General features: G+C 30.7%; 1 protein-coding gene across 6 annotated transcripts in view; it reads right to left on the reverse strand.

The window, feature by feature from the left end:
* LOC139514400 (anaphase-promoting complex subunit 1-like) overlaps positions 1-17791 on the reverse strand; it is an 86849-nt gene that overhangs the window by 21556 nt on the left and 47502 nt on the right. For all 6 annotated transcript variants that reach the window (XM_071303582.1, XM_071303580.1, XM_071303581.1 and 3 more), the window contains one exon: positions 15765-15845. In XM_071303582.1, coding sequence (XP_071159683.1) covers positions 15765-15845 — 81 coding nt within the window. The remainder of the gene's footprint in view (positions 1-15764; positions 15846-17791) is intronic.

A 17791-nucleotide genomic window follows, 5' to 3' on the forward strand; every position in this document is an offset into this window, starting at 1 on the left:
TGTAAGTACTATTTCTTCTATTGAGTGTATATCATTGTGGACATGTAAGTACTATTTCTTCTATTGAGTGTATATCATTGTGTACATGTAAGTACTATTTCTTCTATTGAGTGTATATCATTGTGTACATGTAAGTACTATTTCTTCTATTGAGTGTATAGAATTGTGTACATGTAAGTACTATTTCTTCTATTGAGGTGTATATCATTGTGTACATACATGTAAGTACTATTTCTTCTATTGAGTGTATATCATTGTGGACATGTAAGTACTATTTCTTCTATTGAGTGTATATTATTGTGGACATGTAAGTACTATTTCTTCTATTGAGTGTATATCATTGTGTACATGTAAGTACTATTTCTTCTATTGAGTGTATATCATTGTGGACATGTAAGTACTATTTCTTCTATTGAGTGTATATCATTGTGTACATGTAAGTACTATTTCTTCTATTGAGTGTATATCATTGTGGACATGTAAGTACTATTTCTTCATGTAAGTACTATTTCTTCTATTGAGTGTATATTATTGTGGACATGTAAGTACTATTTCTTCTATTGAGTGTATATCATTGTGTACATGTAAGTACTATTTCTTCTATTGAGTGTATAGAATTGTGGACATGTAAGTACTATTTCTTCTATTGAGTGTATATCATTGTGTACATGTAAGTACTATTTCTTCTATTGAGTGTATATCATTGTGGACATGTAAGTACTATTTCTTCTATTGAGTATATATCATTGTGGACATGTAAGTACTATTTCTTCTATTGAGTGTATATCATTGTGGACATGTAAGTACTATTTCTTCTATTGAGTATATATCATTGTGGACATGTAAGTACTATTTCTTCTATTGAGTGTATATCATTGTGTACATGTAAGTACTATTTCTTCTATTGAGTGTATATCATTGTGTACATGTAAGTACTATTTCTTCTATTGAGTGTATATCATTGTGGACATGTAAGTACTATTTCTTCTATTGAGTGTATATTATTGTGGACATGTAAGTACTATTTCTTCTATTGAGTGTATATCATTGTGTACATGTAAGTACTATTTCTTCTATTGAGGTGTATATCATTGTGTACATACATGTAAGTACTATTTCTTCATGTAAGTACTATTTCTTCTATTGAGTGTATATCATTGTGGACATGTAAGTACTATTTCTTCTATTGAGTATATATCATTGTGGACATGTAAGTACTATTTCTTCTATTGAGTGTGTATCATTGTGTACATGTAAGTACTATTTCTTCTATTGAGTGTATATCATTGTGTACATGTAAGTACTATTTCTTCTATTGAGTGTAAATCATTGTGTACATGTAAGTACTATTTCTTCTATTGAGGTGTATATCATTGTGTACATACATGTAAGTACTATTTCTTCTATTGAGTGTATATCATTGTGGACATGTAAGTACTATTTCTTCTATTGAGTATATATCATTGTGGACATGTAAGTACTATTTCTTCTATTGAGTGTATATCATTGTGGACATGTAAGTACTATTTCTTCTATTGAGTACATTGTGTACATGTAAGTACTATTTCTTCTATTGAGTGTATATCATTGTGGACATGTAAGTACTATCTCTTCTATTGAGTACATTGTGTACATGTAAGTACTATTTCTTCTATTGAGTGTATATCATTGTGGACATGTAAGTACTATTTCTTCTATTGAGTGTATATTATTGTGTACATGTAAGTACTATTTCTTCTATTGAGTGTATATCATTGTGGACATGTAAGTACTATTTCTTCTATTGAGTGTATATCATTGTGGACATGTAAGTACAATTTCTTCTATTGAGTGTATATCATTGTGGACATGTAAGTACTATTTCTTCTATTGAGTGTATATCATTGTGTACATGTAAGTACTATTTCTTCTATTGAGTGTATAGAATTGTGTACATGTAAGTACTATTTCTTCTATTGAGTGTATAGAATTGTGTACATGTAAGTACATACATGTAAGTACTATTTCTTCTATTGAGTGTATATCATTGTGTACATGTGAGTACTATTTCTTCTATTGAGTGTATATCATTGTGTACATGTAAGTACTATTTCTTCTATTGAGTGTATATCATTGTGTACATGTAAGTACTATTTCTTCTATTGAGTGTATATCATTGTGGACATGTAAGTACTATCTTGTAAGTACTATGTACATGTAAGTACTATTTCTTCTATTGAGTGTATATCATTGTGGACATGTAAGTACTATTTCTTCTATTGAGTGTATATCATTGTGTACATACATGTAAGTACTATTTCTTCTATTGAGTGTATATTATTGTGGACATGTAAGTACTATTTCTTCTATTGAGTGTATATCATTGTGGACATGTAAGTACTATTTCTTCTATTGAGTGTATATCATTGTGTACATGTAAGTACTATTTCTTCTATTGAGGTGTATATCATTGTGTACATACATGTAAGTACTATTTCTTCTATTGAGTGTATATCATTGTGTACATACATGTAAGTACTATTTCTTCTATTGAGTGTATATTATTGTGGACATGTAAGTACTATTTCTTCTATTGAGTGTATATCATTGTGGACATGTAAGTACTATTTCTTCTATTGAGTGTATATCATTGTGTACATACATGTAAGTACTATTTCTTCTATTGAGTGTATATCATTGTGGACATGTAAGTACTATTTCTTCTATTGAGTGTATATTATTGTGGACATGTAAGTACTATTTCTTCTATTGAGTGTATATCATTGTGTACATGTAAGTACTATTTCTTCTATTGAGGTGTATATCATTGTGTACATACATGTAAGTACTATTTCTTCTATTGAGTGTATATTATTGTGGACATGTAAGTACTATTTCTTCTATTGAGTGTATATCATTGTGGACATGTAAGTACTATTTCTTCTATTGAGTATATATCATTGTGGACATGTAAGTACTATTTCTTCTATTGAGTGTATATCATTGTGGACATGTAAGTACTATTTCTTCTATTGAGTGTATAGAATTGTGTACATGTAAGTACTATTTCAGTCAAAGTGGTTTATTTCAGTGCAAAGAACTTTTGTTTTTGATGAACACGATTAAGCAGGATTATTTTAATCCTGGTCATTAGTTATTTTCTAAATCAGAAGATGAAACCTCTCAGATGGACAGGTCACAAAACATATAGTACTTTATCAAAGAAAAGTAACACCTCAGAAAATTACAAACTTGATAAGCTTGAAACTTGAAGTCTTATTCTTCTGCAGTAAAATGGCTTGCTATTGCATATATAAAATTTTAAAGTGGCATTAAAACCAGTCCATCAAGTTTTCCTAAATGTCAACAAAATGAATCTATGTTATTTTCATTAGTGTGCTCTACCATTGATAAGAAACAGTGACTTATTCAGGTGGTAGTGAGGGCATGGCTGACACACTGCTTTTTAGATCAGATTTTTTTAATAATTTTATCTCTTTAGCATACAACTGTCTAAAATTTTGTTTCACCTTGTATAAGGTTAGCTTTTTTTTTTACCATGTCAAACAGACAATTAACTCCTCTATCTCAATAGACCTGGGATTTTCTCCTTTGAAATACCAGAATACCAGAAAATAGTTGACATTAGACTAATGAACTAACTGGCAAGATATCTTATAAAGTTAAGATATTTTAAGCAGTAGGCAGAAGATGAACTTATAGATGAAGTTTCTACTTTGTACATTGGTATAATGTTTTGTTTAATGTTTCAGTGTAGATCGCACCTTGATAAATTAAAAGTTTCATTAATCATAGTGCGACATCTTTCCGACTAGTTTACATGCAATAACCTTTAAAATAACTCGGGAAAATTTACAAAATATCTAATTTGATCACAACGTATCTTAAAACAAATAATGACTATATTACATGTCATTTTAGCCATAATTTTACGGAAAATAGTGTGCATGCTATTTATTTAGCAATCCTATTAAGTATTAGTCTGATTAAAATGTACCAGAGTGAGACATGCACAACAACACAAATAGTACTTGTCATGCCACAGGCAAAAAATACAATTTTACAGCTCCCTTGATATAGCATTATCTAGAAAATTGTGCCATTTTTATCTGTAAATATTCCATCATGTAAATCCTAGCAGATAATATCTCTGTTTCAATAATTATAAAAAAAATTATGTTTAATTATAATTTTATGTGATATTGATTTGCTTTTATATTGTATGCATATTATTTGAATTTTTAATGTAATTTAATATGAAAATTGTCTTGTGTAAACATTGTAAAACAGACAAATTTCATACCAATTTATTATCAGTGGATACTAATAATAGCTGTTAACTAAATGAACCATGTAAGAGTTTATGGTATCATTAATAAACATCACTTTCTGCATTACAGAACAAATTCAACTTTTTTAACTGCATAAAATGAGCAAATAGCTTCAAAATCTTTCTGACCCATATCATAGCAAGAAGCTCAATATGTAAACAACATTTTGTTTCAAGAACTTAAATCAAATTCAATTAATTTCTGTAAATACATTTTTCACTTGTTGACTGGTTTGTGTTGGCTTAAAAGGTAGTCAATGACTGTGGTCATACATAACTCACAAATTGAGTGCACCTGCAATACAAAATTCACAAATTGAGTGCACCTGCAATACAAAACTCACAAATTGAGTGCACCTGCAATACAAAACTCACAAATTGAGTGCACCTGCAATACATAACTCACAAATTAAGTGCACCTGCAGTACAAGCTCACAAATTGAGTGGACTTGCAATACAATGCTCACAAATTGAGTGCATCTGCTGTTCAAAACTCACAAATTGAGTGAACCTGTGCTGCAAACCTTACGAATCTTTTTTGTTATGGGAAAAAACATTAATTCAACCTTGATCAAAAAAAAATATGGAGTTACACAACTAAACAAGAATGTGTCCCTAGTACACGGATGCCTCCACACTATCATTTTCTATGTTCAGTGGACTGTGAAAAAAGGGTGTAATCTCTATTTATTTTGGCATTAAAATAAGAAAGATCATATCATGGGGAACATGTTTACTAAGTTTCAAGTTGATTGGATTTCAATTTCATCAAAAACTACCTCGACCAAAAGCTTTAACCTGAAGCAGGACAAATGGACGAAAGGACACACAGACCAGAAAACATAAATGGGGCATAAAAATATATAAAGTATCAAGTACAACTCTTATGTAAACTATAGGAAACTAAGCATAATCTACACTTTTGTGACAGATACATGTGAATGGATAGAAGAAAAACAATATATATCTCTGCATATGTGAGAGAGAGACATAATTCAAGTAATACAATCCCCAGATATTTCCTAATGATAATACATACACCAAAGTTATCTTAATCAAACTGAGTTAATGTCAGATTACCACATCAAAAAGCAGTAGTTTCATTTATTTAGCAATGTCTAACAAAGTAAAGTTCATTGTCAGTTAGCTTTTGATGTCCATATACCCCATTAAAGAACATTAAAGAAGTTTATTTACTTTCATGTCTGTATCAATGATTCCTCCAAACTCCCACTATTGGCTTTCTAATCACACGATATCGAGTGTCAACTCTTTTTCTAAGATCTTAATTACTTTAACATAGACATGTCACTTAAAAGTATCATCTAAGTGTTTGTGTAAGAGCTATCGAGAATGTAGGAGGATGTAGAATAGGTTAGTTTACACATACTAGAACAAGCCTCCTTTTCAAACAAAACTCATATAGGTAATTGTGAAAGTCTTATTGAAGTAATGTCCCTGACTGTACAATAGAACAGAATAATGGCATAGAAATGATTCAGTGTTATTGTTTGGTATTTTCACTTTTAAATGTTTTGTTGTTAACTTTTCCTCAATTATAAAGTACATTGACTTTAACTCACTATTATGAATAACAAAAACAAAAATATTCTGAAACAAAAATTTTAAATTTGTTTCTAAGAGACAAAATGATTCACTATTGCAAGTCCTGTTTATCCTCAGGAATTGATCTTATGGCTAAATCAACTTGTTTATATTCATGGCTAATTTAATTCAATCTATCAGTTTTTATCATTGATATGTGTGTGATGGCTGCTCCTTTAATCATGTCTAGATTTGATATTATTGGTAATATTCATCCTCAAGTTATCACATATCAACCTAACCATGCAAAGAAGATCAAGTTACAGTGAATATGATCTAGTTATGATTAATTACAGTTATACATGACATAAACTAATATTCCTAAATCGTCTATTCATGAAATCATCAACAATATTTCATATTTTCATTTCATCTGCAAAACATAATCAATAAACAAATGTCCAAAGAACCTAATAACTTCATATTAAGAAGATTAAAAAATGACTATTTATGTGTATAGATTTACCATCTTGAAGACAGTGATATGATTGAGACACGGACAGAGAATTTATGGATACTTTCAAGCTTTATCACATGAAATCATTTTTTTTGTTAGCCTTGTATGAATACGTGATTATTTAACTTAAAATCAGAAGTTTTGCAACATCTATTTTAGTCTTAGTTCTTATTTTCTTTTAATTAGATATTTTAAATCTTCTTTATCAATAAAAACATTTGTAATCTCTTATTATTATTATGTTTCTTCATTCGTTATATTTTAAGTGCAAGGCAAATTAAAAACTACACATAACGTTAATTCCATTGATCTTTGATGATGTTTTCACATTATACACTGTACTATCTCAGATAATTATTTCATGAATAAGGAAGTTTCTTTCAATAATAAATTTATATAATCATTGTAGGATTACATTCCTTATTGCACTTAAAAACACTAGAACTTTCTGATGCACTTTTTATAAGACCCGGTTAATTCATAAATACTAATAAATGTCTATGTGCAAAGGGGCATAACTCTTGAATTTGCCAATATATGCATCTCTCACGTTTGTTAGAAAATGTTGTACTTACATACCCCATGTGGGGGCTTTAGTAAAATAAAATGTCTTAATAGTTTACAAATTACAAAGTTCATGAACATCTGATGATGCACATAGGAGGGGTTGATTTTACTTACTGCATATTGAACAATAAAAGAAGTTCAAAGTTCAAAGGCACATTACTCTAAGATTTGTCAATGGACTAATATGACCTGCTATATGGGTATCATCAGACTTATTTTCAGGAGCATTGGAATAGGCAGATAGTAGGAGTTGATTTTGCAAAGAGCACAATGATAACTTAACAGGAGTTGAGTGCACAAAGAGCTCAATGATCACTTAACAGGAGTTGAGTGCACAAAGAGCACAATGATAATTAAACAAGAGTTGAGTGCACAAAGAGCACAATGATAACTAAACAGAAGTTGAGTGCACAAAGAGCACAATGATAATTAAACAGGAGTTGAGTGCACAAAGAGCACATTGATAACTAAACAGGACATGAGTGCACAAAGGGTACAATGATAACTAAACAGGAGTTGAGTGCACAAAGAGCACAATGATAACTTAACAGGAGTTGAGTGCACAAAGAGCTCAATGATAATTAAACAGGAGTTGAGTGCACAAAGAGCACAATGATAACTAAACAGAAGTTGAGTGCACAAAGAGCACAATGATAATAAAACAGGAGTTGAGTGCACAAAGAGCACAATGATAACTTAACAGGAGTTGAGTGCACAAAGAACACAATGATAATTAAACAGGAGTTGAGTGCACAAAGAGCTCAATGATAATTTAACAGGAGTTGAGTGCACAAAGAGCACAATGATAATTAAACAGGAGTTGAGTGCACAAAGAGTACAATGATAACTAAGCAGGAGTTGAGTGCACAAAGAGTACAATGATAACTAAACAGAAGTTGAGTGCACAAAGAGCACAATGATAACTTAACAGGAGTTGAGTGCACAAAAAGCACAATGATAATTAAACAGGAGTTGAGTGCACAAAGAGCACAATGATAACTAAACAGAAGTTGAGTGCACAAAGAGCACAATGATAACTAAACAGAAGTTGGGTGCACAAAGAGCACAATGATAATTAAACAGGAGTTGAGTGCACAAAGAGCACAATGATAACTCAACAGAAGTTGAGTGCACAAAGAGCACAATGATAACTCAACAGAAGTTGAGTGCACAGACAGCACAATGATAATTAAACAGGAGTTGAGTGCACAAAAAGCACAATGATAACTAAACAGAAGTTGAGTGCACAAAGAGCACAATGATAACTTAACAGGAGTTGAGTGCACAAACAGCACAATGATAACTACACAGGAGTTGAGTACATAAAGAGCACAATGATAACTTAAGGGGGATCGCGGGTCTAAATGAAATTTTTTATTTTATATAGGATTTCTCTATATTTTTCTATAAATGAACTTTATCTTATACTTAATAGAAAAATGAAATAAAAAAATGGGGTCACCGTTCATTTACGCTCACAATCTGCCTTCGAATGGAGCATACATTTTTGTTAATGTCCTTTTTTTCTGTTGAACTAATAGGAGAAATAGCGGTAATATCGAAATAAAAAAAGAACTAAATTACAGAAATCGCTAAAATTTTACAATTATTTAGTCTATGTACATCTTATTCGAAAACAACAATAAAAAGTATAGGTCACCGATGAGTTAAAAAAGATATTTCAATTTTTATGCCAAAAAATGACATTTTTGCACCAAAGGGAGATAATTTGAAGCTTTTTCAATGATATCTACATTTTAAAAGTCCGCTGGGGCCAACACGAATTGATTTTTTGGAATGACTTTTGTACAATATGATAAAGTAACAGCTACTTAAGGTAATCAATAAAATTTGTAATGAAAAATTAATGTTTATTTTTTTCTGAAAATCTTATACCCGCGAGCCTCCTTAACAGGAGTTGAGTACACAAAGAGCTCAATGATAACTTAACAGTTGAGTGCACAAAGAGCCCAATGATAATTAAACAGAAGTTGAGTGCACAGATAGCTCAATGATAACTAAGCAGGAGTTGAGTGCACAAAGAGCACAATGATAACTTAACAGGAGTTGAGTACACAAATAGCACAATGATAACTTAACAGTTGAGTGCACAAAGAGCCCAATGATAATTAAACAGGAGTTGAGTGCACAAAGAGCACATTGATAACTAAACAGGACATGAGTGCACAAAGAGCACAATGATAACTAAACAGGACTTGAGTGTAAAGCAGAACTGACATTTTTCAAAGGAATAAAAATTCCTCAATAATATGTGCAAGTATCCATGTAAGGACTTGATACAACTAACATCATTTTATGGCCATCTGTAGAAATAAAATTTGCAGCCACAATCTACATTCTAAATAACTTGTAAGCACTGTGGAGGAAAATAAGACAGCAAACTTAATATTTATAGTCTGGTTTAAATACTTCTTAACACATTTATGTCGTAGATTTGATATTTGAAAGAGGTAAAATTTCCACAGACTTAGAAAGCCTGATTAAGAGGATGAAGCCTCACACATCCATAAATACTAAAAATATCAATGTGTATGCAATACCATACAATATTTCAATGATATCTCATAAATATTCCTTCATAATAACACCTACTAAAAAAGGTAATTTCTTAAGTCATTGGAGCAGTACTGAAGCCAGAAGGACTCATACTTTAAATATCAATAATGTTATAACTGATAGTTTATGTACTCTAAGAGAACAATCAACAATGTCTCCCATCCCATAAAATTTGCTGCAGGAAGAATTAACATTGGCTGAACATCTTGAAAGACAACTGAATAGTGGAAAACTTTATATTAACAATATTTTTTTCTTCAAAGTCTAGGTCACTGTATGTCAGCTAGAACAAAACATTATTATATTAGTTATGTATTCGTAAATAACTATTAACCAAGGTCAGCTATACTGTATGGTTATATATAAATTTATCTTTATACCTAATATATAAAAGATACAGGGCCTTTTTAACTCAGCCAAAGAAAAACATATAACATTAGTTTGAATTAGAACCCTTTAGGATTAAAAATCCATGTTGCACTAAAACTGATTTCAGATTTACATCACAAATCTTTTGAAAAAAATACAAATGGCAGAAGATAGGAGCTGACATTGACCCATTCTGACCAGGTGAGCTGAGGTTTGACAATGTGAGTTCTGGTCTGTAGCAGTTTTTAGACTTTCTATTCTACTCTGAGATGTATCTGCATATTCATTGTGCTTCTATTTACCTATACCAACTAACTCATTGATCCTTAATTTTCATATGAAGGCTTTGAGATGTAAGCAGAACTTATCAATGATATCGCAATGTCTGAAGAGAAGTTATCAGCGATGTCCTAATACATGAGGAGACATCATCATACATACTTATACGAGCTTTAAACGGTCTTATTGAGGGAAGAAAGGAGAGAAATAGCATGTTAAACAAGTTAATTAATGGGTTTTCTGTGTATAGATACCATCTTATTCTGTCTATGAGTTTGACTGTCCCTCTGGTATCTTTCGCCCCTCTGTTTCTCTGTTTAACACAACATCACTTTTTTTTTGGTTCTTTTAGCAAAAAAAATGTGCAGAAAACCTAATAATCTTCATATATCAAGCTGCAAAGTCATTTATCTATTAGTAATGATATGTATGGCTCTTTTAGCAAAAAAAATGTGCAGAAAACCTAATAATCTTCATATATCAAGCTGCAAAGTCATTTATCTATTAGTAATGATATGTATGGCTCTTTTAGCAAAAAAAATGTGCAGAAAACCTAATAATCTTCATATATCAAGCTGCAAAGTCATTTATCTATTAGTAATGATATGTAACATATAGATAGAGATACACCTACATATGCATTAACATTACTTTAAGATGTGAGAAAAATTAGTATAAAGTTGCTTTAAACAATCAAAAAAATTAAAAAAATAAAGTACTGCTGTATTTTAATAAAAAATACAATGGGTATATAGTAACTATGTACATCAATTAAATTAGAAGAAAGTAATTTAGGTATCATTTTTAATGTAAAATGATTTTATTTGGTAAAAGTGAATCTACACCAATAAGATAAATTATACAACAAGATATCATATCTTGAACTAAAATATTGTAAAGTATGATGTACAATGATAGATTATCTAAATAAAATGCAAGGATACTTCATTATTGATACTAATTTTCCATTAATTTCTTTTGTTCACACAATAACGTAACAGAATTTTAATAACAAACACATAAAACAGCATTGCTATTAACACTGCAAGCATATAGATCACCAAGTGAAGGATTGTATTGAAAATTCCAACAAACACAATGCAGCTGTCAAATTTCATGTCAAATAGAAAATTTGCTCCAAAACCAAATCAAAAATTTATTAAGCTGTTATTAGTTTTCTAATACATGTAATACTATATACCATTTTTTTATGAATTTATTAGAGCTCCAATGACTCATGTTGTAGTTGCACGACCATAACAGTAACTTTTTATTACAAGCCTGATTCCAATCCTGTTAGATCCTATCTTGCCTCCAAGGATTCATGTCATAATACCACAATCTAATTTGTCATGCTATCAAATATTTAAAAGGCATTTGATGAGGTTTTTAAGGTGAAGATGCCTTTAATCTGACATTACTGTTTGGTTGAAGGGTAGATTTACTAGGTAATCTTTAAAGAAATGTCCCTTTAAAACATGAATAGTATCCTTTCATGTATTGATATTATCAGTAGTGAAATTAAAACTTAATGAAGTTAATTTAGTGTCAGAACACTTAAAAATTTGAAATATCTTTCAATTTCTTTTTAGGAAAAATGTAAGAACCTTTAGTGAACAATTTTTAGTTACTCCTAACACACACATGATATATATGGGATAATTTTTTATAGGTCCCCATCCTAAAAACATTGGTTATAATTATCTTACTGTTTTGATGGTTAGAACCCTCACACGAAGTGGAAAAGGATTTAAAAAAATTAAGACATTCTTCCAGCTACAAGAATTTTTCTGCGATACATTAAGGATGTTTGCTTGACATGTTTTGGGATTTTTGTCAGATTTTCGTATTCCTCTGGTTTTATCCATTTAAATGCCTTAACAATTTTTGCCCATTGACCCCCACTTTTCTGTATATAAATCTTTTACTTGGATTATTATAAGCCATCTGTAAAAGTTTTATAAAATCTTTGTTATTTTTAATAGTTTTTGAGAACTTAAACTTGTCAATGATAAATCTATGAAAAATCAAGAGAGAACATTTTCCTACCAAAATGTCAATGGCTAATATCTCGAAAACAAGCACATTGACCTATAATTTTTTTTTGGCTATTTTGGTTCCTTTATTAATTCCCTATCAATATATATGTACTAGTGTTTTGAAAAGCTTGGTTTTTTTTTGTATGCTCATGCATTCAACTATCTATATATATATTGTTGAATGTATTCATGATAGTTTAGGCTGAGGTTTTTCTTGCATCATTTTCAAATGTATTTTTTTCTTGCATCGTTTTCAAATGTATTTTTTTCTCATGTCATTTTCAAATTTAGTTTTTTCTTACATCCTTTTCAAATGTACTTCTGTAAAGTAATGACACACTTTAACTAATCTTTTCAATGTACAAAAATATTTCTTCAACAGTCTGTAAAAATATCCTTATATGTATCTTATTTACCTTAAATGTGTTTTCATTCGTAAAATTGCTTTATAAAAAGGCTTTGAAGGCCGTACCTTGACCTAAAATGGTTTACTTTTTATAAGTTGTTACTTGGATGGAGAGTTGTCTCATTGGCACTCATACCCCATCTTCCTATATCTATTTGATAATGACCTGTGATACAATCATTACAGTTTAGGATTAGGAATTTTAGTAGGTTTATAATCTCCTGTAATAAAACCCCAGCAGTTATTGGAATCTCTTCATGATGTAAAGGCCACTTATTTACAAAATAAGTTAATACTGTAACTACAGTAGCAGTTACCAGATTAGTACTACTGTGTCTCATATTGTGGTTGTTTTTCACAGGCAAAAAAAGGACGATGATGAAATACAAAATCAGCTACTACATATGCATCAAGATCTTTCATTATTTCATTTTTGAAGATATAAAGAAATGAAATTGGAAATAGAAAGCAGGGGGGATCCAGATTTAAAAAAAACAAGAGTGCACACGCTGAAATGTCTCGCCTTCTATACTAATCATTGATATTATGTTGATAGTCCTAAGTATAAAGCTAAGCTATAGTACAACTGTCACATAAACTTAACATTAACCAAGATAACTAAACAAAGACCAATGAACCTTGAAAATGAGGTCAAGGTCAGATGAACCATGCCAAGTAGACATGTACAGCTAACAATGCTTCTATACAACATATATAGTTGACCCATTACTTATAGTTTAAGAAAAATAGACCAAACACAAAAACTTAACACTGTGCAATGAACCGTGAAAATGAGGTCACGGTCAAATAAAACCTGCGCGAGTGACATAAAGATCATAAAATATTTCCATACACCAAATATAGTTGACCTATGGCATATAGTATTAGATAAAAAGACCAAAACTCAAAAACTTAACTTTGACCACTGAACCTAAAAATGAGGTCAAGGTCACATGACATCTGCCCGCTAGACATGTACACCTTACAATCATTCCATACAACAAATATAGTAGACCATTTGCATACAGTATGAGAAAAACAGACCAAAACACAAAAATTTAACTATAACCACTGAACCATGAAAATGTGGTCAAGGTCAGATGACACCTGCCAGTTGGACAAGTACACCTTACAGTCCTTCCATACACTGAATATACTAGCCCTAATGCATAAGGAACATTCAAGCTGTGTTTGGTTTCATTCCATTCAGTTGTTCTCTAGAAGAAGTTCAAAATGTAAAAAGTTAACGACGATGGACGCCAAGTGATGAGAAACACAATTTAAATGAAATATAACACAAGGAAAATTTACTATTTGAGATAAATTTTCACTCCATTACTTTTTTTCACACTTGAAAGTAACAACACTTTTAAACATAGCAAACACATCCAACTGGTTAAAACTTAATAATGCAAACACAAATTTCTAACAAACAGAAATTATGAAACTGCAAAATTCCATTTCATTAATAGTATATTTGTTCTAAAAATCTAATTATAAATTTTATCTGTAATGTTTGTCATAATACTATATAGCTTAGTTTCAAGTAATCTTATGTTTCATTGTTCCCAAAGCAGTCATATTTTCTGGATTTGTCCTTTTTACTAAACTCTTGATAGAAATTCTCTACAGCAACCAAAACAAAATAAAAATACTGATTAAGACAATCTTTTGGAAAGACTGTTTTCTCAAACACTGGCAAACTTTCTGGTCAAAACAGTGACATAGATGTTTGACCCAATTGTTATTTTCAAGATAGCTTGTTTGCACCAAATTACCTTTATCATTTTATTTATGTTTACCAGACAGATACATCAATTATCAGCAAATTGTGATACCTTAAGTACAATACTTTATGAAATAAATGAGTCTACTGTTGCATACAGTAGAATGAAGATTTAGAAGGTTGTTTCGTACAACAAGAGATTATAATATACAGATGAGCAGTGCATTGCTGTTCTTATTGGATATCTGTCATGTTATGTAGACGAAACGCACATCTGGCGTACTAAATTATAATCCTGGTACCTTTGATAACTATATCTACATGAGATTTAGTCACAGAAGACAAATTATCAAAAACTTTTTATATATGTATTTGCATCACTAGTTTATTCCTTTTTGTAATCAATGAAAGATTGTGATTTCCAGAAGAAATATAAAGATTCCATTGACTGAACTCAACAAAGAACAATTGATATTGTTATTATTGAATGGGACAGTTCACTTTGGAAAAAATCAAATGGCCAGGTAAACATCTACTGATTCTGGCGTAAGGTTTAATTTCCTTTGCAATAAGATAATACTAACAAGAATGTGTCCATAGTACACGGATGCCCTAATCGCACTATCAGTTTCTATATTCAGTGGACCATGAAATTGGGGTCAAAACTCTAATAAGGCATTAAAATTAGAAAGATCATACCATAAGGAACATGTGTACTAAGTTTCAAGAACTTCAACTTCATCAAAAACCACCTTGACCAAAAACTTCAACCTGAAGCGGGACAGACGAACAAATCGACGGACGGACTGACGAACGGACACACGGACCAGAAAACATAATGCCCATAAATGGAGCATAAAAACAACCAACATCAGGTTCCTGGTCTAGTGCAGAAACATGAGGGGAGGTCAAACTAGTCTTTGATCACTGAAATCTGCCAATTTACAGTCTTGACTAGTGGAATTACAAACCTTCAGTGCAATAACAATCAGTTAAGAAAGAGTCATTAAAACTTTTAAAAGACAACTAAAGCATAGGAAAAAGAAAAGCAATACAACATAATACCATTAAAAAAAGTACTGAACCTGATGATAAATACAACACTTCATTATAAATTTCTAATGGGTTTTGAGGTTGTAAACCATAGTTCTTATAAGATCATAAGTTTCCATTTACCAAAAGTTTGGCAGAAATCAGCATATTTTATTGTATTTTTATTCTTGTTCTTCTAATATCTATTTGTAATTCAAAGAGTGAAAATTTTTGATAATGTTTACAGATTAATGGCTGATGCCAAGTGAAAGCAACAACTCATTCTGTGCTTGAAGTTCCAGGAAGCTAAATGAATTAACAATTAATCAAATTTAACACATAATCAGACCCTTATATATGAAGACATAAAATACTACCTCTGTATACTTTGATCTTAGGAAGTATTCTGTCATGGCATGGATTCTTGTGTCACTAGTAAAGGCTTTTACCACATCTGGCTGTGAAAACAAAATGAAATTATTACATCTTTTTTATGGAATTTCATCAAGATTATGTGAAACATTATATGTATTGTTAATTGACAAAGAAGTATGTTTATGAGCTTTTTAATATTTGATAGAACATACAAATTCATTCTCCCTGGATGACAATCTATCTTGTACAGATAAAAATCAATCACCATTTATTACAAGATAACAATTCTCATTAAAATGACAGAAATCAATAGCTATAACACTTATGTGTCATTTTTCTTTAAAGATTTTAGTGTATACCATGAAACAGTTCAATCAGATTAAAACAACTGTATTCTTTAACACATTAAATTTTTGTATTAGGCTTAAATTAAAATATTGTTTGTTTGCAGTTTACCGACCGACCCTTGAAAATCCTCCCGACTGTGAAAATTTTATTGCTTTAAATTTGAATAAATTTTTTTTAATACTTCTATTGACGCGATCCGGAACTTTGGGTCCTTTCCGGAAATGATTTAAGTCTGGGTCAATTACGCATTTCAAGTTCGGTTTTTCTTAGCTTCCCGTCAAGCGTTCATGTGACCATTTAATGATAAAGCACATGGAAATTGTTTACAGGTATCCATGAAGTCACAGAGTACTTTACGCTGTCATCTCGTGTCAATTTTAAGACAAATAACAAACAAAAAAGTTTATTAGTAAACTGTTTATACAGATTCAGGCACATGTAATGATGTGTGATGATATCATTGACGATGATGCAGCGGATATTCATAACTGACATGATAACCATTCTGTCTCAAACTGATCGGGTACAGAATCTGTGGAGCCTGACTTTATGGAACCAATTTCAGTGGTTAAATAATTCGACAGCAGCTTGAAGTATGGCATATTTTCTACAAATCGTTGTGAAGACGACAAAGATGAAACCACTCCTCCGTGACTTAAATCTTAATGGATATCTGTAAACACGCCTATACAGAGGAAGGGCTCATTTGAAATGTAATGGATATAGATCATGCCAAATCAATAAGAAGCAACCCTAACTACACAAAGATGTAGAGAAAATGAATGGTTAGCTTGAAAAATAAATATACTCTCTCTATATTAAATCTATCTTTGATTGCAATGAGTATGCTCCTTTAGGATAAGGGGGCTGCCCCACTCATTGCAATTCTTCTCTTTCTTACAATATTAAATATACCCAAACTGTGTGGCCTGTGTGAGTTCAATTAAAACATGTCCTTAGGAGCTATGCTGCCAATTTTTGTTATGCATTAAAAACATTTCAGTACAGACCATTTACTTTTAATGGGGTGCTATGGATTTCACCCCAAACTTTTAGATTTCTTTGGTTTTCATTAAAGCCTGGCAAAAATATAACCTTATCACATATAATTAAATATTGTTAGAAATATGAAAACAGTCGAATGTCTTAATACTTTTTTTTCAAGTTGCCTTTTTTTCAATTGAGGAAGATTCAATGGTCATTTTTTTTTTATTAAAAATACACTCTTTAATACATTGTCTTATAAATCTTTAATATCTACATTTTTCTGATGAAAATACTCTACTCATGAAAACATTCTAGTCAAGAAGCATACATGTCCGAATATATTTTTTTTAAACAGTTCTAGTCATAATGACATTCCTTGTTTATAAGTGTTCCAGTATTTGATAATTATACCATATTTTATGTCATAAATTGGATAATGACACTATGTTAAAGTTTCAGTTTTGGTTAAAAAGTTTTTTATCTGAAAATGCCTGTTCATTTGATGTTGGTTTTCAGCATGTCCAGTGTTTGTTGTTTTAAAATGGGTTTTTTTTCTTCACAAGAAACTTGGTTTAGTGTAACTGCTTGTTTAAAACTGTATTTTGGCTGATAAAATAAAATATTTTTCCTACCTACCGACCCTTCAGTCTGAAGGTACAGTCGGAAAACTGCAAACAAACATGTTTTATATAAA

The sequence above is a fragment of the Mytilus edulis genome, chromosome 3, assembly GCF_963676685.1.
Source record: "Mytilus edulis chromosome 3, xbMytEdul2.2, whole genome shotgun sequence".
NCBI lineage: Eukaryota > Metazoa > Mollusca > Bivalvia > Mytilida > Mytilidae > Mytilus > Mytilus edulis.